Raw genomic sequence first — 25710 nt, forward strand, 5'->3', positions numbered from 1 at the left:
GTCTGATTTTTAAGGTCATTTAACATAAGGTCATTGACCTCTAGAGGTCAGCATAGGTCAAATCTGACTTGCATCCTAATTTTGAAATCAAGCATATGGTAAAATATAATACCAATTGGTGAAAGTTTAATGCTTTAATCATAATTTTTGAAAGAGCTATGATTAGATCAGTATTAGTACTACTATTAATAAATATGAAAAATACTCACGATGGCCGCCATTTTGGATTTATGCAAATTAGACGTCCTTCCACGACATGGATTTTTCTGGACTTTTAGTACGTCATTTTGGAGACTTCATGGAAATGCATTACAATATTTTCATGCTGAAATAAATTGTACTGCAATTTTACACAAGAGGCCTATATTTCATAAACCACTGATGCTAAGTGTCAATATTCGAATATGTTAAGGTCATTGACCTTTGCCTGTGCTCCGGGGTCATAGGTTAAAACTTATAATACACAAACTTCATTCTAGAATATCAGGATACCCTGAAAGTCAATATTGAATTTTGTTTTGCATTATAACCATATTTATCATGAACTAATGATGCAAATCATCAATTTTCTGATATTTTGAGGTCATTGACCTAAAGGTCATTGACCTCTAGAGGTCATCAGAGGTCAAATCTGACTTGCATTCTAATTTTAGAATGAAGCCTATGGTAAGATATAACACTGGTGAACTTTTGATGCTTTAATCATTATTTTTAAAGGTGCTATGATCAGACTAGTGTTTGTACTACTATTAATAATCATGAAAAGTTCTCACGATGGCCGCCATTTTGGATTTATGCAAATTAGACGTCTTTCCACCACTTGGATTTTTCTGGACTTTTAGTATGTCATTTTGGGGACTTCATGGAAATGCATTGTGGTGAAAAAATTTCTGTTGCAATTTGTTTGAGGTCAAACCTTATTTTTCCTGGACTATTTGACCAAACAGCAATTTAAGAATATTGCACAATTCTACAATACCATGTTATCTTTGATAAAGCAGTTGTGGAGAAGCCATGCTTTATAGCTTTCAATGCCATCCATGCTTTATACAAACTGATGACATGCAATGAAAACAATACAAACCTTGGAATACATACCAAGGGGATTCCCCCTTAGCAGTGCCTACCTGTGTATAAAGACGGTTGACATACCCAGAGATCGAGCTATTGCACAAGCATGCTGGCCTCCAGCCCCACCGAAGCAGGCCAACACATGAGCAGATGTGTCATGGCCTTTAGCCTATTTATTGGATATGCATGAACATGACATTGCACAAACATATGGAAGAAACAAAAGGACAGTAGTACATACATTCAATATTGTTAATGAGCCATTGCGGGTGTTAGGTTAGGGTTAGGGTTATCTGTTATTTGACGATTAAAGAGTTCATATGCTTTTTCATTCAATAGAAGTTTAATGGGGCTGTCACACTTTAACAATATAGACACATTGGCCCGTATTCTGAAGTCGGGTTTAAATTAAAACCTGGTGTGGTTTAACTATGGAGAGTCAATAGTGGCATAAATCTCTAACAGTATAATTTCAATGTGTCAGGTAATTTTTCTCTCAAATCATTTTTAACTGTTTCGGAAGGATAGATAAGATAGCTTTCTTCACTATTCACGAGCTAGGAAAGAGTACAGTAAATATAACAAACATACAATGTAAGGAAAATGTGACGTATTTGGCTTTCCATAATTTTAGCAGAGTTAGACCATGGTATAAGTTAAACCTGACTTCAGAATACGGGCCTATATGCCTAATGTATAGCCAGGAGAGGGGGGGGGGGGGCACTCATGTATATGGCAGTTTGTTTACATGCGGCCCACCCCCCTTTTCACGTCTTGCCAGCCATTCCCAAGCATATTATTCTCACATTTTTTTCACCGAGCAACCAGTTCTCTCCCGTTCCTAAACCCCTCATTTTAGGTGGCAGTTCTCAACCCCCATATCATGTAAATTGCAGTCCCCAGCACCCCCATTTACACAGGGCCATTTAGTTCTTCACCATTCATAAGCCGCTCATTTCATGAGCAACTTCAGTTATTAATGGTATGGTTTCAGATGTTCTGGCCACAATGGGATCCAATAAAATGACCACAGAAGTTTTTGCATCATATAATGTGCTAAAAGAATCTGGTATAAAATGTGTAGTGCTCAGAAGTGAGCAAAAATAAGCAGGGCATTTCAAACAGATGTCAGGCAAGACTACATGATTTGACATAGTAATGCTTAAGTAGTCTTGAAGATGTGGTGATTAAAACCTTAATATCATTTATAAAGAATTTCTCAGGAGATCATTGTTTTCTGTGACTTCCTAAGTTTTAGCATTATAACAAAAAACTACTGCAACAGTGAATGATATCGAACAGAGCCTTACCTGAGTTAGGGCTCTGATTGGACGACACATGGCCTCGTTGGCTACACGAATGAAGCCCATAGCGACCTCCTCGGGGGTCATGGGGTCAGTTCTGCTACTTCCTTCTTGGCCAGATAAAAACGCATTCACCTGAAAATAATAACAAGTGCTTGAAGATTAGGCGTAAGTTCAAATACAAATCATAAATGGACTGTTACACCTAAAATTTAAGCCAGCATATGAGGACATATGTATGGCAAGCTATTTCATCATATCAATAGAGGTACGCAGCTTCTGATAGGTCTGGATTTGATCTTTCTTCTTTCTTCAAAATGGCAATGATTATTTCCCCTCTTTACCCTAACACATATAGTTTAATGAATATGACATTTGTAAAAATTAATGAGAATTCCAACATTTAATTAAATAAAAAAGAGTTGGCAATTAAAATTTTAAAAATTGTATCTGATTTGCAGACCACCTGCTTCCAGACCAAATGAATTCTTAAAAAATGATAATCAGAGGGAATAATCACAATTACCTGATCTGTGAGATCCACAAATGCTTGCATGGAAGCATCCTTATCGAGAGGTTGATTTTCCTCTTTACCAAAGATTTTGGGGAAATACTCGGGTAGAAGACGTCCCAGGACTAAGTTAGCATCTGTCACACACAGAGGTCCTCCTGTCAACAAACACACACAAAATACATGAGACATAAAATCAAGAATTGTTTTTTTTTTTCAAAATTTTTTTTTTTAATGAGGGAATAAGTACATTATCTAACCTTAAAAAAGTTTCAAACATAAAGAGTGGGGAGGGGACCTCAACATTTTTCGCGATGAATCTGTTATGTGAAAGGTTCGCGCCACATAGTTTTGTGACTTTCATCTTTCAAGTCTTGCACAATTTTATTAACCAAATATTTGACGCCAAGCTAAGTGGTTCCAAAATCACTCACCATCATCTACATGTAAGTGGAGGTCAGACCAAAATTGATCAAAAGCACGATTTCATGTACAAATCCAATGCAAATTCTCTATCTAGTCAAAATTCATGACTGTATCATTATTTTCACTTTTACTGATTAATATCAACTTAATTCCATATCATTTACCATTGGACAAGTGTCACCGATGATTTTCATTCAGTCTGTATATGACAAACTATCAGCAGTTCAAAGCCTTTATTTATAAATTTATAAAGTCATGGAATTCCTTCTTCTCGGCCACCCATATACTTTACTTGGGTAGTGAATGCCGTGGTCGGACTTGAACCCCAGTCCCCATGGTTCATATTATATCCATAAATTCCATTGATCCACAATACCCTGGCAAAACTCTCCTTTTGGTTTGAACCACTTACCTTTTCTGTAGCATGTTGGACCAGGGTGTGCCCCTGCTGACTCAGGTCCGACTACAAACATCCCAGAGCGGAAGAACAATCTTGAGCCACCTCCAGCAGCAACAGTATTGATATCGAGCTGAAAAGTGATAGTGGAGAATGGGTTAACATTGCATGCAGGTTCAACTGATACCCTATTCTCACAACATGTTCTTAACCCTGAACTATTGTTAACCCCGTACTATAATTTTTCCATTTCTCTTCATATTGCAATAATTATGTCACCAAGTACAAAAAATAGTCACATGTCCTCTAAAAAGTAATTAAGATTCTCTACAAGAATAAAATTACAGGCCAATTTACCCCCTGTATTGCTAATAGTTATCTCAAAAACTCTCCATTTGTTTTGTACACAAAAATTCAGATGTTCCTCATTATCGTTCAAATTGCATCTTGCCTCCTTCTGAGCACAACATATGTCATGGGAAAATATAATTCACACCACATATGTCAAGGTCAGGAGGAGATAATGTGACATATGTAAAATAAAGGGGAATATCTGAAAAATTGTGCACAAAACAAATGGAGAGTTGTCCACAAAATCAGCCATTTTGAAGCACGTTTGCCAATTTGAGGATCCCCATAGAAAGTACAACAAGATTTTTTAAACGTCCATAACTTGCTTATTTCTTAACAAATTTTGATGAAACTTAATTGTTCCTCTAATTTTACTCTTTCCAATAAGATTGCTTCTCTTCTGGGGTTTTGGTTTCCTTTAAAACTATGCATAACACATAGTGTTGGTCGGTTTGCTTCTTCTTAAAATAAACACATATCTATTGAGTGTGATCTTAATTTTAGTACCTTGTAACAACTGTAAATGAAAGTCACTGCGAAATCATTTTCATAAAAAGGCTCCTGAAGCAGGCACAAAATTACTATTTGATTTTGGGGGCTACTTTTTCACAACCTACTGCCTAAATCTACAACACTGAATAAGCTTCAACACTGCAGTGAGTGAGGATTTTCCAAAGCTCGTTTTCAATTTTCCAGGGATCTATTTAGCATTTCGGGGCGAAATCGCTCAAGGCCTTGTGTACTTTTTTTCCGTCCCTCAGCTATGACACATACCTGGGGTGCTTGAATTGTCACGCCCGCTGTTGTCGTCTCAAACACATGCTCATACTCTCCAGCATACCTGCTAACGTCTGTTGACGTACCTGAAACAGAGAAAAATGTTTCTCTCCTGTCATCGGAAGAGTTTTGCACAACAAATAGTACGACTGGTAGGATTTGTGATAGGGTTTTTGGTACAGAATGATTGCCAGGATTAGGATTAGATTTGAAGTTTGGATACATGTTCAGCTGTATGAAATTTGGTAGAAGCAATTGCCGCAGGAGCAATAGCAATTGACATGGAGCTAGTCTGACTTGTTGTGCATAAATCTTATGTTGCATAAAGCTAGACAAATTATTTGTTAGATATCTATAATAAATACCTGGTAGCATATGTATAATACGTATCTCTTGAAACCGTTTGTCACTTTGACTACCAATGTATGGCTTTAATAATAAATCCGAAGCTGTATTAACCTGAAAGGGTGGAGGGTATTTACTACCAGCTGAAATAAGATTTCTAGACATCATAGACCAATTGAATTCTCAAAAAAAAAATGATTTCCTCTATTGATTACAGCTATTAGCCGAACAGAATGGTATGGTTTACTAACACTTTACTCCAATGCTCAAAAGGCTGAAATCTAATCAGGTTCTTATAAAATTGTTTTCCTTTCAACTATTGATTCTAACCAATTAGTCTATAGCTTAACACTAGACTATGATTCATGAACAACTAAAATCAATTGTAAAAAGGCTGAATTGATTACATCCCAATTAGTGATTGATTTTAGGCATTAGCCTTACAGCATGGGGAAGATTTACTAACAATTTTCAAAAGACTAAAGACCAATCAAAGTTCTAATAAAATGAATTTCCTTTCAAATATTGATTATAACCATAAGCCAAAAAAGACGGGTGGTATTTTTGACAGCTTAAATTAATCCTCAAAGATTGTGGACCAATTAAACCATAGGGTAAAATGATTCCCTCTCAATTTCTGATTGATTATAGCACTAACTTTCATCACCCTACACTGGCACTTACCTCCCATATCAAAACCAATAACAGGTAGACTGGACACCCTGTTGTAGGTTGTAAGAGCATAGCCTACTACTCCACCGGCAGGACCTGAGAGGATGGCTCGCGATCCATTGAACCTGAAAAAAAAAACCAAAACAATTTCAACATTGTGCTGCACTCAACCCAGGTGAGGTGAATGGCTACCCGGTAGGAAGAAATTCCTTGAATGCTTGAGCGCCCGATCAAGGAAGCCGTGGTAATAATAACACAATCATGTTAAGCAGGGCCCACTGGGAGAACAGTTTTCGGAACTGAAGTGGCTACCCTGGATAAAATATGACATTATTATTTACCGAATAAATTCGTTCTTTTTTAACAGACCTTTGCAATGCAAGTTTTCTCTCACACTGTGCATATATTTCAGACCTTCCATCATTATCAGGTACAATGAAAATGTGGTTCAGGAGCTTTAACATATTTTACACATATACCATGCATAAATCCTTAATAGTGATCGGTTCGAATAGCATCATGTGACTTAACATAGTCTAGACATGTTGGGAAAAAATCGCTAATGAAGAGCATTTGCTATTCTGTGACGTCAATCACGGAATAGTGCACTTTTCCTTCATTGACATAAGCTTTACTCTTGTAATCTAGGATAGACTTCTTTTCATTTTAAGTTGTCATATCAATATGGGCGCATGCAGCTCGACATGTCAGAAACATTGAAAACCTTTGTATGTCAACATAAATGTTAAGGCCAGTCGATAACAGCATTATCCATAACATCAACATTCATAACAAAATCTGATATTATCTGCAATCTGTACCCTGTCTGTGTTCATTCTTGCATGGGTGTGAATTCGGGGGTAGAAAGATGGTCGAGTTGTAATTTTCGTGAATTGGATTGTGACACCTTCTGTTTTAAAATGACACTGCTGTGTGTGCAGTGTTTGGTTTGTGAGGAATGTTAGCTTGTTTCACTTACTTGTCCATTGGTGTGAGGCCTCCATCTGATTGCATGAAGAGAACCTGTGTATCCTTGAGGTTGTCTTTGAACCCTGCAGAGAAGCTGCTCAGGTATGACTTGATGCAAGGGGTGAGGTAGGCATCAGCACATGCTACAAAAAAGACATACATAAATAGACTATTATGAGCACTTGTCTCATGAATGGTAGGCTGTAAGTTCGAACCCAATCCAAAATAGCTTTGAGGTTGTCTTTGAACCCTGCAGAGAAGCTGTTCAAGTATGACTTGATGCAAGGGGTGAAATAGGCATCAGCACATGCTATAAAAAAAGACCATACAAAAATCGAATACGTGGGTATGTTGTTTAGTGGTTGAGGGCAGGTCTCAATTTTCAATCTAATTTAATTTAATTCAATTTAATTTTTATTTCATTTCATAACATGGTTTTGTAACATGGTACAATTGAAACCAACTTCGTGAATTCAGGTCTTTGAGGTTGTCTTTGAACGCAGCAGAGAAGCTATTCAGGTACGACATGATGCAAGGTGTGAGATAGGAATCAGCAAGTGCTATTAAAAAATAAATCGTAGCCAAGAGGTTGAAAGCTTGTCTCATGAATGAGAGGCTGTAGGTTCAAACCCAATCTAAGTTGATTGCTAATATATAGGCACAATCACTGATATATATTGAGAAAGCTGTGTTGTTGGTCAAAGTTCCTTTCCCATACTGCATAAATATTAGGAGATAGATTTTATTTTTTTATCTGGTGATACCTTCTGAAAACACGATAGACCTCACCTGTAAATCCTCTTGGGACAATACGGACCATGGGCATGATAGAACCAGACAATGAAACATGAGTAAAACCCATTGATAGAGCAAGCTCTCCAATCTCTCTCTCATGATCTTCAAACCTTTTGAAATAAACAAATGGAAAACCATTGAGAAGTAATAATTGTGAATGATACGTTCATTCATTCATCTGCCCAACTGCCTGTCTATCCATCCATCCATCTATTCATTTGTTCATTCATCCACCAATATTCATTCATTTATCCATCCATCCATCCATCCATCCATCCATCCATCCATCCATCCATCCATCCATCCATCCATCCATCCATCCATCCATCCATCCATCCATCCATCCATCCATCCATCCATCCATCCATCCATCCATCCATCCATCCATCCATCCATCCATCCATCCATCCATCCATCCATCCATCCATCCATCCATCCATCCATCCATCCATCCATCCATCCATCCATCCATCCATCCATCCATCCATCCATCCATCCATCCATCCATCCATCCATCCATCCATCCATCCATCCATCCATCCATCCATCCATCCATCCATCCATCCATCCATCCATCCATCCATCCATCCATCCATCCATCCATCCATCCATCCATCCATCCATCCATCCATCCATCCATCCATCCATCCATCCATCCATCCATCCATCCATCCATCCATCCATCCATCCATCCATCCATCCATCCATCCATCCATCCATCCATCCATCCATCCATCCATCCATCCATCCATCCATCCATCCATCCATCCATCCATCCATCCATTCATTTTGTATCAATTCAACAAGTTAACCCTGTCATTCATTATTCAGGGACCTTGCATAAACAATGCAATACATAACAATACATAAAACGTACATCTACACATCTACAGTATTTTTATCATTTATGTGCCACAAAATTTTCAAATGATGTAAATGTTTTATAGCTAATTGAAGGTTTGACCAGAAATAAGCAACCATGTGTGCCTGCTGGTCTTTGAACATCAGTGACACCAAGCTCAGTGTCTTTTATTAGAGGGATGGTCCGGGCTGAAAATATTTATATCTAAATAAATAGAGTAAAATTCACAGAGCAAAATGCTGAAAATTTCATCAAAATCGGATAACAAATAACAAAGTTCTGGAATTTTAAAGTTTATCAATTATTTGTGAAAGCAGTTATATGCACATCGTCATGAATATTCATTAGGTGGGCTGATGCTGTCACATCCCAACTTTCCTTTTTCTTATGCTATTACATGAAATAATAAATGTTTCATTTTTTCATACATGTGTAAATGATGTGTCCCCATTATGATAAAATAAGTTGCGGCAATAAATAACTAATGCATGAATCAGTTGTTAATCCAATTGTTTTAGTTCATGGTAGAAAAATTTTGAATAAACATAATTTCATATAATAAAATACAAAAGAACATGACATCATCAGCCCATCTAATGAATATTCATAAAGCCATACCTAGAACTGTTTCACAGGAATAATGGTAATCTTTGAAATTCAATAACTTTATTTGTTATCCGATTTTGATCAAATTTTCAGCATTTTGCTTTGTGAATTTTACTCTATTTATTGAGATATAAATATCTCCAGCCTGGACCATCCCTTTAATGTAAACACAGACTTTAATCACAAATGATCATGGTCAATAACAAAGAGACCAGAGTTCATCACAGATTGCTGTGCTGGTTTTCTGCTGATAAAGCATTTGTGAAAGCAAAATATCAAATAGGTAGGGGCACAAATCACACTTCAGTTCCAGTCCTACCTGTCTAGCATATCAATCTTGACAATAATACCTTATCTCAAAGGCACGTGAGGTCACATTTAACACAGGAAATTATTATTGAGGCTAACAATTTTTTTTATGTGATCACAGACAATAGCCCTGTAACACAAAAGATACAATCAATTATATATATAAACGTGACTGCAAAAGTCTATGGCAACCATGCACAAAATGCTACAATCAATTCTAAAGATCAAATCGTATCTGTTTACGTTACACGCCCCTCACGTCACATTTATCTAGTATTTCTTTGTAAACTTGGTTAACTGCAACAATGTGTACAAGAGCAAATGATACGTTTAACCTAGGTCTCTTTATTCATTGTGATCACATGCTCAGGGTCAAGTTCATATAGATAGTAATTCTCACAGATCTTTATGACTGCACTAAAACAGAAAGAAAAGTTTGTGTTTATCTTTCTACTTACATGTAGGAGTGCATGAGCACTACAGCCAAACTCCTGATACCCTTGTCCAAAACTCGCTGTAAATCTGCCTTGAGAGTATCCTTATCCATTGGATCCCATTCTATTAGCTAATTAAGATTTGCGATGGAAAAATTAAGCTCAACGAAATATATCACAAAAACAAAGGTTTATCATTCTGTTAAAAAAAAAACTTCACTGTGTGTTCCATATACAAGTGTACCATTTCAAGCTCCAAATTTTTTTTTAAGATGGAAAACCATTCTCTTGCGGAAACGTTATCAATTGATTTGATTTATTCTGTTATTCATGATCGCAAAATGGTCCCCGACAAAGCTCAACCAAAAAAAAAACAATACAATTCTTTAATAGGTTGAATATACTTGCCCCAAAATCTATTTCACTTGCCCGAAAAAATCACTGAAAATAAAAAGTTTTACCTCTCCAAAAGAAAGTTTTGCGGTTTTATAAACCATTGACATTTTCTCTCTTTTGACATGAACTGATCTACTTTGTTGTTGCATTTCTTTTTCCAAAGTGATTTTATCTTGCCTGCCACGACCAAAAAATTAGGGTCAATATATCATATCGACCCTAATTTTGGTCATTCTACTGTGGGAATTTTGCTTGCCCAATTTGGGCCAGTAGTTTTGGTCTTCACTTCAAAACACTTGCCCGACTTGCCCCGGGCAATTGGGGAAGTGCTTATGTAGCACCCTGATTCAGTTTTATTCCACCATTACCCTAATAAATACAAGCAAAGATATTTATATGGGAGTGCAAAAAAAAAAAAAGGAGTGCTTAATTTGTATTTGTCCTTTTGTGTAGAAAAGGAAAGTGAAGTAAACTTAAATATCTGAGACCACACTAATAAAATCTTTCAAAGTCTAGTTATAGCCCAAATCGGGTACTGTGGCCTATGTCATTATATGATTTCTATACTTAATATTCAATTATGAATATGAGCCCTTTTGTTTAAAATTTCCATCAATATAAGTTTGAATCATCAACATTAAATATAATAAAAATTTCCCGCTATCATTTACCGCTTTATACATCAGAGGTATTTCTCCATTCCCTTGGGAACATTCTAACGAGAGCTTTCAAATTCAATTGCTCGGCATACTAAAAAGGCTTTTGCAGCCTACCGGATATTCATTTAGCACCCAAGTGGAGAGTGGTAAAGTGTGGATAAACATCTTGCCAAGGGACGCTAGGCTGTAGTGGGATTCAAATACATGACTCTGATAACAAGGTGAGAGGCAGAAAGGTAAAGAGCAAGAAAATGGTTAAAACACAATCAATATGTTACCTTTTCAGAGGTGCTGCTAGTGAAAGTTTGTGCAAATTCTTGATGAGGTAAACCACATTTATCTTGTTGGATGACCATCCTCTCCTTCACTTCAATCACTTCCTCATAGAGCACCTCGGGGCATACTATCTCCTGTAAACGCATGAAGAATAATAGTTATGATACACTCAGAACAGGGAGGTCTTTCACAAAGATTTTAATGTGACTTAAAGTCATGCTTAGTGCTGATGCACACATGATACATCATGCTCTATCTCGCTGATTAATACGCAGTTGAATATATTTTTTAAATAGCGTGCTATTTAATGATTTAAATTGCTACTTCAGAGAAGATTTTATTCATTCATGAAAATGGATCTCATGCTGTTCAAAACACAGAGCCCAATGTCCATGCATGTATGCTCCATAAGTAGAAGGCAATAATATTCCATGTAAAAGTGGGAACCACCTAACTCAAGATGATAGAATGTTGTTGCTTTTTTTAACACTGACATTCTATCAACACTTCATCAAGCAGGGCTTACAAATAGGCCTTGAATATGAACTGATCGAGACCTACAAGTAACTATGTCATTCTCAGCTAAAGCTTGGTGAACAATCTGCTCCAGCAGACTCCTTGAACTATCCTGAAGAGACGATATAATTGCAATTGACTGATAAAGACAGAATATGACTTTAATACGGCTGGGAAGTAAGCCAACCAAATCTTTGACCTATTAGAAAGATAGCAAGCAAACTTTACCTACCAGGTCAAATATCTTTGGACGGGCTTGGTTACCTATGTGGAGCAGATCTCGGAAACCTTTGGTGATGACCAGCGCCATTCTCTCCCCCTTGCGCTCCAACAGGGCATTGGTAGCAACGGTTGTTCCCATCCTGATCCAATCGATGATAGACGTATCCAAGGGCTGACCTTGAGGCATGGAGATTCCAGTTTCCTGGGGGAGAATCAGAAAGAGAACTTAACAACTGAAATATGACAAGACCAGCAGACTGAAACTTAGGGTCCAGATAATTGTAGTTGCCATAGCATATTCTTCTTAAAACAAAATACATGTATATACTTTCCACACTGCTGAAACAAGGACAGCACCACGGTGGAAGGAGGGGAGGGAATGACACTCCCCCATGATATTTCAGTAATGAGAAAAAGGGCACAATAGGAGATATGGAAATATAAATAGGAGGAAGAAGGAACTTGACAGAAAGAAGAAAGACTTGTGGTGAAGTAACTTTCTCACTTCCCTGGCCTGACAGCTGTCTGAGGATAAGCAGGCTTGATCAAAGAATTTCTCATTGATTCAATACTTTTCCCCAAACAGGTCTCTATTATTACAATCATTTCCAAAGTCCAGTTCCTTTTTACATTTCTGGGGTCGGAAAAATATAATCTACTCCCAGTGAAGGCTGCCACTCATATAGCCTCTTGTCGAGGCCCTGTCGGCTGCTTTCCGGGCGAACATGGCGAAGCAAGGGATATAGCGAAGCAGAGCGCCGCGAGACAGGGCCTCTTGACATCTGAGCCAAATTTAACAGACTTTCTTTTGTTTTTTATTGTTTTTACCAATATTCTGACCAAAGACTGGTCAGTGAAAATCATCCAATGAGAGCGTAGGCTGCTATGACGTCATATTAAATATTCATGAGCTCATCTTGAATGGCGACCCGTGGATTCTTGGCGAAGAGTGACGACGAAATATCAAAGAGCATTGAATATGCCTCTAAAATGCTGAATATTGACCGATTTAAGGATTTGCAAGTCGATGAAATTAAATCTGCACTGAAAAGACGAGATGTTTTTGTAAATCTACCCACAGGATATGGAAAAAATGTAATATTTCATGCGATTCCACTATGCGTTGATTATCGATCTCCGCTGTGCAGTGAGGGAATGCTGGAGTGGAGTTGCTTCCCCTTGACTCGAGTCTGACGGGGCGGTGATGGGTCTGTTACGGCCAGTAGTAGTAGTACCACTACTTGTAGCATTTTGCCGGTTATATCTCCTTAGTGTCCCGCATTAAATTAATCCCCTGCAGAATAGTGGACTACTATAGTATTACGAACCCCGGACGAAACAGCTTTGACATTTCATTGGTTTACTAGCTGACCGGTAATATCATGACTCATGTATATTCATTAGGAAGACATTCCTCATGAATATAAAATTCAGCTCAGATGTCAAGGAAATCCCTCGCTTGGCTTGGGAAGCAGCCGCCAGGGCCTCGACAAGAAGCTACCACTCATATGACTTTGTGCAACAAGAGGAATATATAGGGAAAATGGAATGAAAGTGTATTAAACAGTGATGGAATGATCTTATATTAGAGTTTAGAATACTGGTACCCAATTTATTCTTTTGAGGCAAAATTTAATTATTCATTTTCAGGGGTTTCTTTTCATAACCTACTGCCCTTAGTAGGACTATAGGCCTATCTGCTACATTCGATAAACTTTAACTCAACAATGAATAGAAATTTATTTTGAGCCTATTGGGAGCAGAATTGACCCAAGCCCCCATGTAATTTTTTCCCCTGCATTTCTGTCCCCTTGCTACCTCCTTAATAAACATCTTTCATTCAAGATATATATATATCACATTGCATTTTGAAATGAAAAAAAAAGAATAGTTTAAATGATTTCAATGTTGGATGCAAGTTGCTGATGTGGGTCATTGAGATGGGATTTATAAAGGTACATGTAACGTTTAGACTATCAAATCTCATGAAATTGGAAAGGCACAATCACCTCTTTTCTATCAACACTAGTCACCAAGATAGGATATTAGAAAAAAAAGTGCATTACTTCAAACAGGCAATTATAAGCCAATTCTAAAAGATATTCATTATCTCATTCAATCTCATATACCATTCACCTGTGCCAGCATATATGCAGCATTCTTGAAGCAGCTGTGTACACTTAAAGCCCCTTTCACCATTGGTGATCCGACTGCATACAACCGTTGCGATTCTATGCAACATATATTGTGACCAAATGATCACGAACGATCACACATTTTGTCAAGCAATTGTAAAAGCCCCTCTATTGAGTCAATACCAAAACTAAACTTTTGCTTTATTAGTTGTTTTGAATAAAAGAAAAAAACAAACAAAATTGGCTGTAAATAAAAAGGTTACATATGATATTTTATAATTTTCCACAATCTGCAAATGCATTGATATGCAATTGAAAGAGTCAACATTGTGCTTTGGTGGTTCAATAGAAGAATGGATCCAAGCGAGGTGGTTGTGCTCTGACACAATACCCAAAGTTGAGTTAAAATGTGCCAACATGAACTCTTGCTTTTTCATTATGACGCTATTTTTGTTGTGCTTCTGTTTATATTAGTGACCATATTATGTCTGTTTGTGTTCTTTTGCATATCTTACCAATGGCAACAAAAGTAACTGTTTAAAGAGACCTAATAAACTACCTTGAATTTGAACCCCTGGGTCCCTTATCAGAGTTACAAAGAGTTGTGAAAAATCTGATCAACCACAACTTTATGGAAATCCATCAATGTCATAATTTTTCATACAGGATATTTTCACATTGCCCCTCTGAACACAAAAGAGTGCACCGAATTGTCAAGACAACACTGCATGTATGAATATACATCATACACATTTTGAACACATGTTGCTGGTTTTCCATAGTTGTAGGTGATCAAATCAATGACAACTCTTTGTTAGACAGGGCCCTTGGCTTAATTGATCACACACACCTGTTCAAGGATCCTCCTGATGCCTTCCATTGGAGCATCAGAGTAGTTGGCAGGATCAACAGACAGCAGCTTCATCACAATTTCCTTCCCAGTCGGGCACTTGCAGTAGATATCAGTGAAGGTGCCACCCCTGTCGATGGCAAACTGGAAGCCATTACCACTGCTCTTCCTCTCAGGTATTGCCATGGTGATTTTTATCAGGAAAACTAGGTCTTGGTCTGTTCAAACAACTGTGGTCATCAGTCAGATTGTAGTCTGTATGTAAAAAAAACCACAACATAATCTACCAAGACAATAGGCTATATATTACGTTTCTGAGAAAAGGAACTTCAGATAGATGAAATTATACAAATGCTAGCTTAAGTTCATTGCAACAGCGTAGTAAGCATTGTAAGAGATTAGGCCTATGTGTAAGCCTATGTCCAAGTCTCAGGAAATGGGCCCTATTTAATTTTGATACGGATGATCCGGGCTGAAAATATTCATATCTTAATACATACAGTAGAATTCACTGAGCAAAATGCCGAAAATATCATCAAAATCGGAAAACAAATAATAAAGTTATTGAAGTTTAAAGTTTAGCAATATTTTGTGAAAACAGTCGTCGTGAATATTCATTAGGTGGGCTGATGATGTCACATCCCCACTTTCCATTTTCTTATGTTATTACATAAAATCATAATTTTTTCATTATTTCATACTTGTGTTAATAATATGTCTCCCTTATAATGAAATAAATTGCAGCAATAAATATCTAATGCACTAAATCAGTTGTCAATCCAATTTTTCTAGTTCTTGGAGGAAAACATTTGAATAAACCTAATTTCATAAAATAAAATACAAAAGAACAAGTGGGGATGTGACATCATCAGCCCACCTATTGAATATTCATGACGACTGTTTTCACAAAATATTGCTAAACTTTGAAATTCAATAACTTTGTTACTTGTTATCCGATTTTGATGAAATTTTTGGCATTTTTGCTCAGTAAATTCTACTCTATTTTTTAAGCTTTAAGCCTATTAAATACTTTCAGCCTGGACCATCCCTTTGACAACAGCAACATTTAATCGCTAACCTTTGTGTTACGGGACACCGTACCACTCTCTCACTGCAACCATCCTGCCTGTGGGGAATCTACAGGTAGGACTATGGTATGCCAATGCGGTACAGAGCACACACTTAAAAAAAATCATTAAATATCATTTTTGTGACCAAAATTACTCATTTCCATACAGTTGCAATTTATTTTTCATTAGTAACTTAGGAATAATTTTTGTATTCACCAGAGCGCTCAAAAACTTGAATTTTGGGCATATTTTTGTATACGCTCTCTATTGGTGGAAAGTAATATGGCAAGAACATTTTTAATTTTCTATCTCTATTTTTAATTAAGAAAAAATAATTCAAAGAATCAAATTTACTTAAGTCAGAGCCAAGTTAAATGATGAAAAGCTGTAATGGAAACTAAAAGTTTAAAAAAAATCCAGCATTTGTCCCAACGAAAAAGAGAAAATAAGCTAAACACTGCCAACCTTATTTTGCCACACATGGAGATATAACAGAGAACAAGGTTATATCATATTCATAACCTTGTTCATTGAATGAGCGCACCGTACCAGTGATATCACCCATTCAAATACGCGAGCAGGTGTGTGTGTATTTGAGTTTTGTCAGACGTGTATCAATCAGATATGATTATTTACGTCTGGGACCGACCTTTAACGTCACCATCCGAAAGATGTGACCAGGGCTCGAACCTCTGCATCAATTTGTAACTTCCCCACGTAGCTTGGATTACAGGCGCACGCCACAACGCCCAGGGGTTGCATGAGCCTAATTACAACAGGAAGGCATAAGATATTCATTCGACCCAATTTTTTTTAATTTGATATAGCTGATTAGTGATTGACAAAAGTGCATGATTATGATTGAAAATCTAACACTGATTCTTGGGATGGTAACTACTGAACTTCCTTCGCCCAAATTGGGAAGATAAATAAGTGACTTGGAACTATTTTTTGACTGGCGGAAGAATTAGGGCTATTTTACTGTTTCAGTTGATGAATTTGATGCATTAAACTAGTAAAAGCCATTATTTCATAGACATAGTTATCTTCATAAATGGTATTTTTTTAAATGAGCTGACTACGGTACCGTACCCTTTCCTGGTCAGATATCCTATCCAATGGCAGCTACATTTCACCCTCTAATTTCACACTTATTTTTTATGAATTTTTCAAAAGTGCCATTTTAACACACAAGTCTATATGGAGTATGGGAATGTTTTACGCTCGTGACACCCATGTATACTGGAGCTGGACGGCCGACCGGCCTGCCAGGCCAGCGGCGCTGCGCCCCGCCCCCAGACCTGCGGCGTCCCGCTCCCTTAAACTGGAGTTGCCTAAAAACTGTTAGTGTTTTTAGAGCGGTATCTTATCATATTCACAACAATAATAAAACACAATAAATGAAAAAGGCAAAATCATCTGTAATTGAAAATATAGATTCGTGGCAAATGTAAACAGATAGAAATGACGATCTTACCTCAGCTCAAGAGTCAAGACTCAACTTCAAGTTGATGTTCGTGTCGGCTCCACTCCATCCACATAGTGCAGTGGGTATCAGTACCGGGTACACGTACGTGCAGTCGCCGCTGGCTAACGTCAGCTTAATGGACGACGCCATATTGCCAGATTCAGGCAGATTTGGCCCGCGCCCTCTCCGGCTAACGCTCGGCTAAAGCTCGAACGCCATTCACCCATACACTAATTCCCCTTGATTACCGTTGTTAAAAACCTCTGTCAAATCTTTTCCAGCATTTTTATGAATTAGCGATTGATGTTTTTCCGTTTATCAGATATCCTTTATTATACACATATTTTTTTCATATTTATAACATTTTTATTTTAATCACAATTTTAGTCCAAACGCGGGTCAGTTTTTGTTAACCCACGTTGTTTGTGCATGCCCACGTATAGCCTTACGCGTATTGAAAGGAATGATGTTGGGTCGAAAAACAGAATTGTTATTGTTTGTTCCTTGTTTGTTGGGGATGAAACTATGATGGCGACCAGTCACGTTTGACTGTACCGCCAAATAGTTAAGATTAATTAATTAAGGTCAAGGTGAGATAAGAGAAATGAGCAAGGGGCATTGTGGTGGGGGAGGGGGAGAGGGAGAGAGGGGGGGGGGGGGTTATATACGAGGGCCGAGTGGGGATACAGTTTCATCATGCAGTACAGGGCGTCGATGAACATTTTTATTTTTTTCTCCAAAATATGGAAAGTGACAGAATAATCAGAAAAAGGTTGATTGGTTCTGATTTTGAAAAAAAAACCAGAATTTATCAAGATTGCTGTTATTCTTCATGGTTGTAGAATTTAATTTAGTTTCTCTGATAAGTATAATTCTTTCAAACAACTCAAATTTTGATTAATCGTATTTCATTTATTTCACTCTTTTCTTTCGCCTCGTTTTTTTTTCTTCCAAAAAACCAGGGAGCTGAAAAATATGAGAGCTAGAACCTAAAGATATGGGGTAGCTATGACGTTGGAGGGGGCGCAGCCTCATGCACTTGCAGATCCAAATCAATTTTCACAGGGGACACTTAGAGTAGCCCCCATTTCTTCAATATTATTTTTACAAGCAAAAAGAAGTCAATGAAGACATCAGGCCACCGACAGCTGCCTCGTCAAAGGGGGGGGGGCGGTCGATTATTTTGAGTATTTTTTTTTCATTTTGTCCTCAATAAGGGGGGGGGGGTCAATTAATTCTATATACACTTCTATTGTCTTTATATATGGGGGGGTCTGCTACTGAGCATGTTTTTAAAAGGGCTTAATAAGGGGCTTAATACAACAGAAATTGTACGATTTAATACAATAAAATGTATCATCGAGGTTAATACTAAATTAATACATAATACATAATTGTTTTAATTGAAAATGAAAATAATAAAGGCACCCATAGATCTTAACATCTCATAAATACAGGCCTAAACCTGTATTGGAAGTTGAACAGGCATAAAGTATAAATGTTTAGCTATAATATAGCTGATGCTTTGATCCCGCAACCAAATAATGTTATCATAAACTGGTAGATGTTATATCAGTCATGTCATTGGCGTAACAAGTGAAAATAATTGAGGGTACTACGATATGGCGTATCAGGCAAAATTTATAAAATATATAGTTGCAAGCAAGCGACATAAGCATAATTTTGACTTTTGGTTACAAAAATCCAATTGAACAATTTCGCAAGATTCTCTTACCTTTTCCTTTTTTTTCTTGTTTGTGAATTGGGGGCATGCAAGACCCCACCCCCCCCCCCCCCCATACAGCACCACTCTTTGTTGTCACTGTCTAAAATTTGATTTAAACTTTGAGAATTTGAGTTTCTTATCTAAGTAATCCAAAGGGATAAGACAAAAATATTTGCAGATTACTTATTTCAAAGTATTTTTATACCTATAACTCCCCAACTCTGCTCTAGCTGCACTGCACGTTGCCTAACGGCCTTCCACCAAAGGGCCAGGCCGACTCGCCCCGTGAGCAAGTGACCGCGTTCGCGTAAGTTCACCCGAAGCCATGACTAAATTCTGACCATAAACATCACCTAACTAATCACTCTCTGACAATATTTCAAAGTATCTTTTATTACAGTCGATCCTTTGGGCCATTAAACGATAATATTTCCAATGTTATCATGACAAACAATTTTAATGAGATAGTGGCATTGTAGAAAAAACAAATTTATAAGCACGAAATGGCACCAGATAAATCATCAAACATACAGCGCAGCGTTCGGGACTGGTGAGTGTACGGCTCTCTTGGAGTTTTCGCCCCGACGAATTCGGCGAAAACGCTACCATTGCGCCGTGCGAATGTTCAATCTGCGGCTCTCAATCAGAGACTTGAATGTCTCTTTTTGCATTATCGAAAATGTATCATAGACTTTGTTTGATTTGTTTACAAGTAAGTTGGGCATTCTCGTGATCGAAGCCACTAGTGGACTCTTTCCCCCGGACACTTTTGGCATTCAAATCATGTCCTACCTTTCGAAATTGAAAGTCTTTTTTCAGCAAACTAGCCGTCCGTCCAGGGATATCTTGCGCTTGCGTCGTCGCGTCTGCTCTGCCAATTCGTGTGCAACTGTCATGCGCAGACACAAGTCGTACACAAATACGGTACACACTAGTGATCACACGTTTTGCTATACAGCTGTTGCACACGATGCTTTTGATGACGATTGGGAGGCGGAGTTTATGTGACTGTGGGGGTGAAATATACCACGCGCATCAATTTCTTTCAAATTCTGTGGTTTATTTCGTTTTCCAGCAGGTGGCTTAGATGTAATCTACTCTGGGCTCAATCTATCTGGTCTCCTTCGAGGCCACTACTGTGTATAAACCTATGGTGTATTTTCCATAGACTTCTACACAATAGTGGCCTGGAAGGAGACCAAGTATAGTGAGCCGATATTTCTAAAAAGTTATTGTTCAAGCTATACTTGGTATCCTTCGAGGACACTACTATGTATAAACCTATGGTGTATTTTCCATAGACTTGTACACAATAGTGGCCTGGAAGGAGACCAAGTATAGTGAGCCGATATTTCTAAAATCTTATTATTCAAGCTATTCTTGGTCTCCTTCGAGGCCACTACTGTGTATAATTTTATGGTGTATCTTCCATAGACTTGTACACGATAGTGGCCTCGAAGGAGACCAAATAAAGACAGATTTATATTGTATTTCATCAAATAATTTTATATTAAAGCGTTCTTTAAAAAAAAGTAAGTTTGTGTAATTGTGTTTATTTTTATTTTCAGGAATAGGTAACTGTCTGAAAGTGGCAGAGTGGTCTTGAAGAGGAGGGAAATGAGGGGTAGATGGAATATACAGGTTAATTACCTTAATTCCCCTGTATTAGCAGTGGACAGTGCGAACAGTCCACATTTATGTGGACTGTTCGCACTATCCACTGCTAATACAGGGGATCTGATTAACGTATAAACGTGATCGTGAGTGCACACGGTACTCGGTGCATCTCGCAACTTACTGGAGTAAATTACCCTGCATGGGAGGCGGAGTCTGGAAATCCGTGCCTGCGCCTTGGTGAAATATAAGCGTATCTCGCAATCGATTGGAAGAATGGGCCAGGGAGGCGGAGTCTGAAAATCCGTGCCGTGATGAAATCAGCGCATCAGTGCAGTATGTCAAACTCTGTGGTTTATTTTGTTACTAAGCAACACATGTGGCTTTGATGTAATATACTTTTAGTGAATCAGCTTTAAACATATGGTAGTCTCCTTTGAAGCCATATTTTAATCTCTGACGTATTTTTCTTATAGACTTTTGGTTCGAACAGTCAATCATCTGAATATTTCAAGGATGCAGGAATAACCGTCTGAAAGTGGCAGAGTGGTCTTAATTGCAGAGGAGGGCTAAAGTGGACCTTCCTCATTTTATAGATTTAGGCCTAACGTCAGATCTACTTCATTGTTTTATCTTTTTTCTTTAATAATTATTCTAACTAAATAAGCTCAAGGGTCATGAGTAGGCCCAATCTGTCGAAATACGCAGGTGACAACTTGGTTGATTTGATTATTTTTATAATTTCATTTTATTTTCCAAATATCATGCAGTGCTAGAGGATTGCACTTCAAAACTGCGGACTAAATAAAGCCTACATGGCCCATGCACCTCACCAGCTGCAGCCCGTCTCGATCGAGAAAAATTACATGATTAACCTTTGTGCTTAACGCTCGCCAGCGCTGCGCTGCAAAGTCACGGACAATCTAATAACAAGATGAATGCCTCTGGCCGTCTCACCTGCATCACGCGATTCAATATAGCAGCATATAGCAGCACTATAACTCGCACAAGATGTTCAGTGATACTTGGTTACTCTTATTTCCACGTTTTATAAACTAGACCAATACACTTATAGAGATATGATGGTAATTCAACAAATACCCCCAACGTGGCCAAAGTTCATTGACCTTACATGACCTTTGACCTTGATCATGTGACCTGAAACTCACACAGGATGTTCGGTGATACTTGATTACTCTTATGTCCAAGTTTCAAGAGTAAGATCCAACAACTTTCCAAGTTATAATGGTAATTAAACAGATACCCCCATTATGGCCAAAGTTCATTGACCTTTGACCTTGGTCATGTGACCTAAAATGCGCACAAAATGTTCAGTGATACTTGATTACTCTTATGTCCAAGTTTTATGAATTAGACCAACACACTTTCAAAGTTATGGCGGTAATTCAACAAATACCCCAATTCAGCCAAAGTTCATTGACCCTAAATGACATTTGACCTTGGTCATGTGACGTGAAACTCATGCAAGATGTTCAGTAATACTTGATTACTATTATGTCCAAGTTTCATGAATCAGATCCATAAACTTTTAAAGTTATGATGGTAATTCAACAGATACACCCAATTCGGCCAAAGTTCATTGACCATAAATGACCATTGACCATGGTCATGTGACATGAAACTCAGGCAGGATGTTTAGTAATACTTGATTGACCTTATGGCCAAGTTTCATGAATCAGATCCATAAACTTTTAAAGTTATGATGGTAAATCTACAGATACCCCCAATTCGGCCAAAGTTCATTGACCCTAAATGACCATTGGCCTTGGTCATGTGACGTGAAACTCATGCAGGATGTTCAGTGATACTTGATTAACCTTATGTATAAGTTTTATGAACTAGGTCCATATATTTTCTAAGTTATGATGGTAATTCAACAAATACCCCAATTCAGCCAAAGTTCATTGACCCTAAATGACCTTTGACCTTGGTCATGTGACGTGAAACTCATGCAAGATGTTCAGTAATACTTGATTACTATTATGTCCAAGTTTCATGAATCAGATCCATAAACTTTTAAAGTTATGATGGTAATTCAACAGATACACCCAATTCGGCCAAAGTTCATTGACCATAAATGACCATTGACCATGGTCATGTGACATGAAACTCAGGCAGGATGTTCAGTAATACTTGATTGACCTTATGGCCAAGTTTCATGAATCAGATCCATAAACTTTTAAAGTTATGATGGTAAATCTACAGATACCCCCAATTTGGCCAAAGTTCATTGACCCTAAATGACCATTGGCCTTGGTCATGTGACGTGAAACTCATGCAGGATGTTCAGTGATACTTGATTAACCTTATGTATAAGTTTCATGAACTAGGTCCATATATTTTCTAAGTTATGATGACATTTCAAAAACTTAACCTTAGGTTAAGATTTTGATGTTGATTCCCCCAACATGGTCTAAGTTCATTGACCATAAATGACCATTGACCATGGTCATGTGACATGAAACTCAGGCAGGATGTTCAGTAATACTTGATTGACCTTATGGCCAAGTTTCATGAACTAGGACCATATACTTTCTAAGTTATGCTGTCATTTCAAAAACTTAACCTCAGGTTAAGATTTGGTGTTGACGCCGCCGCCGCCGCCGCCGTCGGAAAAGCGGCGCCTATAGTCTCACTCTGCTATGCAGGTGAGACAAAAACTGAAGGCGGAGACTCGGGCATGCGCAAAACTTTTCGCCAATATGCACGTATACGTGCACGGTGCACTGCCGAGTGTGGCGCCTCCCATGTAGTGACATCTGCAATCTCATTGGCCAAAAGTACACACATCCACGGCGACGTACGCAGAGAATTGAAATATACATGTTTGGTTTACTGGGCTATACATTCTTGAGTATTTACGCCATGTACCAATATTTTGCGCATGCCTTCTTTCGGCCAATGACATTACAAATAGGTCACTACATGGGAGGCGCCACTCGACGGTACTCGATCGTGATTGGCGAAAAGTTTAGCGCACGCCCGAGCTACAGCTGATTCTGCCAATTGGACTGCATGCATGCAGTAAACGGCAAGCGTTTATCGATTCGAGAAGACAGGTTGGTGAGCTGCATGGGCCACTACGATAAGCTTTATTTCGTACGTCCGTACAATTACAATAACATAGCAACCCAGTCGTCATTTGCGTATTTCGTATATTGGGCCTAATTCGAGGCCGCCTAATCAAAACCCTTGAGTTTATTTAGTCAGAATAATAATGTTCATATATCAGGGTAGACCAATGCAAATAAATTTGCGAGCTTGCTGTGACAAAGCAATTAAGAATAGCGGCCTAATTATAATAGTGAACTTACACATAGATCTATAAACCTAATGAGGAAGATAACGTTAGATCTATCATGTTTTGCTTTATTAAGTACATTAACTTATGTTAATGAAGGTACATGTTATTTACTTTCAACGTTGTGGAATCAAATACTTTGATAACTCCCCCTTGTGGCAACTATCATTTAAGCTTTCACTTTGGGCAAAATTGTTTGAACTGTCGAGTACCCATGTTTCATTAGTTTTCATTATTTTGATTACTATTAATTGTGGATAGCTCGAACTGTCCACTGTTAATACGGAGAAAAAATGGAAATTAGGGTAATTAACCTGTATATTCCATCTACCCCTCATTTCCCTCCTCTTCAAGACCACTCTGCCACTTTCAGACAGTTATAACATTTCTTGAACAATCAAAATAAACACAATAAAACAAATTAATCTTTTTTAAAGAATGCTTTAATATCAAAATATTTGATGAAAACACAATATAAAACTGTCTTTACTTGGTCTCCTTCCAGGCCACTATTGTGTACAAGTTTATGGAAAATACACCATAGATTTATTCACAGTAGTGGCCTCGAAGGAGACCAAGTATAGCTTGAACAATAACATTTTGGAAACATGAGCTCTCTATACTTGGTCTCCTTCCAGTCCACTATTGTGTAAAGGTCTATAGAAAATATTTCATAGATTTATTCACAATAGTGGCCTCGAAGGAGACCAAGAATAGACAGAAATCATAACAAATAATAGTTAATAATAGCATCTATTCTGTTAGTTTTATGATAGACATACTATTTCTTTATACTATCGTTTATTCTATATTTGGTCTCCTTCCAAGCCACTACTGTGTACAAGTCTTTGCAGAGGGCTCCATAAAGTTGTACTCAATAGTGGCTTGGAAGGAGACCAAATAGAGAACGACAACTCAGAGTCAAATTATTATCATATCTTATCGAGGAGAGGGTCGGGGATTGTCGAATGAAATCACGTCCTAGTCAGAAATTGTTGTATCAATGGGAAAATACGTGTTGTAGCAAGGTCACTATTTCGGTTCGTCTGTGGGGGAAGTTTCGCATCGAGAACAAAAGATTTCTTTTGAAAATCATTGAAGCCGTCATTTCATTGAATCGGCCTGCAAATATTGGTAGGTGTTCGAAGAGGTCCTAAGTGGCTTATAACACGATATGGCCGTAAGTTGCATATCCGTCGTGATAATTAGGAAAATCCATGACGTCTTCTTCTAATTCTGTAAAAATTACCTCTTCAAAGTGCCTGTGTCAGAAAATTGCCGGAAATCGTAAAAACTTGCCTAAAATGTCTCTTTTTGAAAGTTCATCCATGGTCTGGAAAAAAATGTTATAATTTATGTAGACGTATACCGTAAACAAATACATCCTCGATCACTGAAATGAAGTGTTTGCTAAGCTTTTATATCTCAGACCGCGTTACCATGGCAACTTGGGAAAACCTTTATTTTTTACTAATAAAATTCCGGTTTTAAGGGTCATTTTAGAGACATAAAACTAACCATATTTTGAAGTATTGGGTTTAAATTTCACATAAAACTGAATTATCTATGTTTATACTTTCGTATATGAATATTCATATTTCTTGTAGAATCTTAGTTTTTGATTGGT

At 37.7% G+C, this 25710-nt stretch overlaps 1 protein-coding gene across 4 annotated transcripts in view; it reads right to left on the reverse strand.

Annotated features, from left to right (window-relative positions):
* Positions 1-20024, reverse strand: part of LOC129276694 (5-oxoprolinase-like) — a 47823-nt gene extending 27799 nt beyond the window's left edge. Inside the window, exons 1-14 of one of the 4 annotated variants that reach the window (XM_064095279.1) lie at positions 19940-20023; positions 17431-17693; positions 14884-15138; positions 11909-12100; positions 11163-11294; positions 9854-9960; positions 7613-7728; positions 6834-6966; positions 5867-5979; positions 4835-4923; positions 3725-3842; positions 2902-3044; positions 2382-2510; positions 1128-1240 (exon numbers count right to left, since the gene is read on the reverse strand). In XM_064095279.1, the coding sequence (XP_063951349.1) occupies positions 1128-1240; positions 2382-2510; positions 2902-3044; positions 3725-3842; positions 4835-4923; positions 5867-5979; positions 6834-6966; positions 7613-7728; positions 9854-9960; positions 11163-11294; positions 11909-12100; positions 14884-15069 (1571 nt within the window). In that variant the 5' untranslated portion in view covers positions 15070-15138; positions 17431-17693; positions 19940-20023. Of the gene's footprint in view, positions 1-1127; positions 1241-2381; positions 2511-2901; positions 3045-3724; positions 3843-4834; positions 4924-5866; positions 5980-6833; positions 6967-7612; positions 7729-9853; positions 9961-11162; positions 11295-11908; positions 12101-14883; positions 15139-17430; positions 17694-19939 lie in introns of those variants that run through there. The other 3 variants (XM_064095281.1, XM_064095282.1, XM_064095283.1) reach the window with 3 other exon arrangements.
* Positions 20025-25710: the final 5686 nt, after the last annotated feature.

This window comes from Lytechinus pictus, chromosome 2, assembly GCF_037042905.1.
Source record: "Lytechinus pictus isolate F3 Inbred chromosome 2, Lp3.0, whole genome shotgun sequence".
Taxonomy (NCBI): Eukaryota; Metazoa; Echinodermata; class Echinoidea; order Temnopleuroida; family Toxopneustidae; genus Lytechinus; species Lytechinus pictus.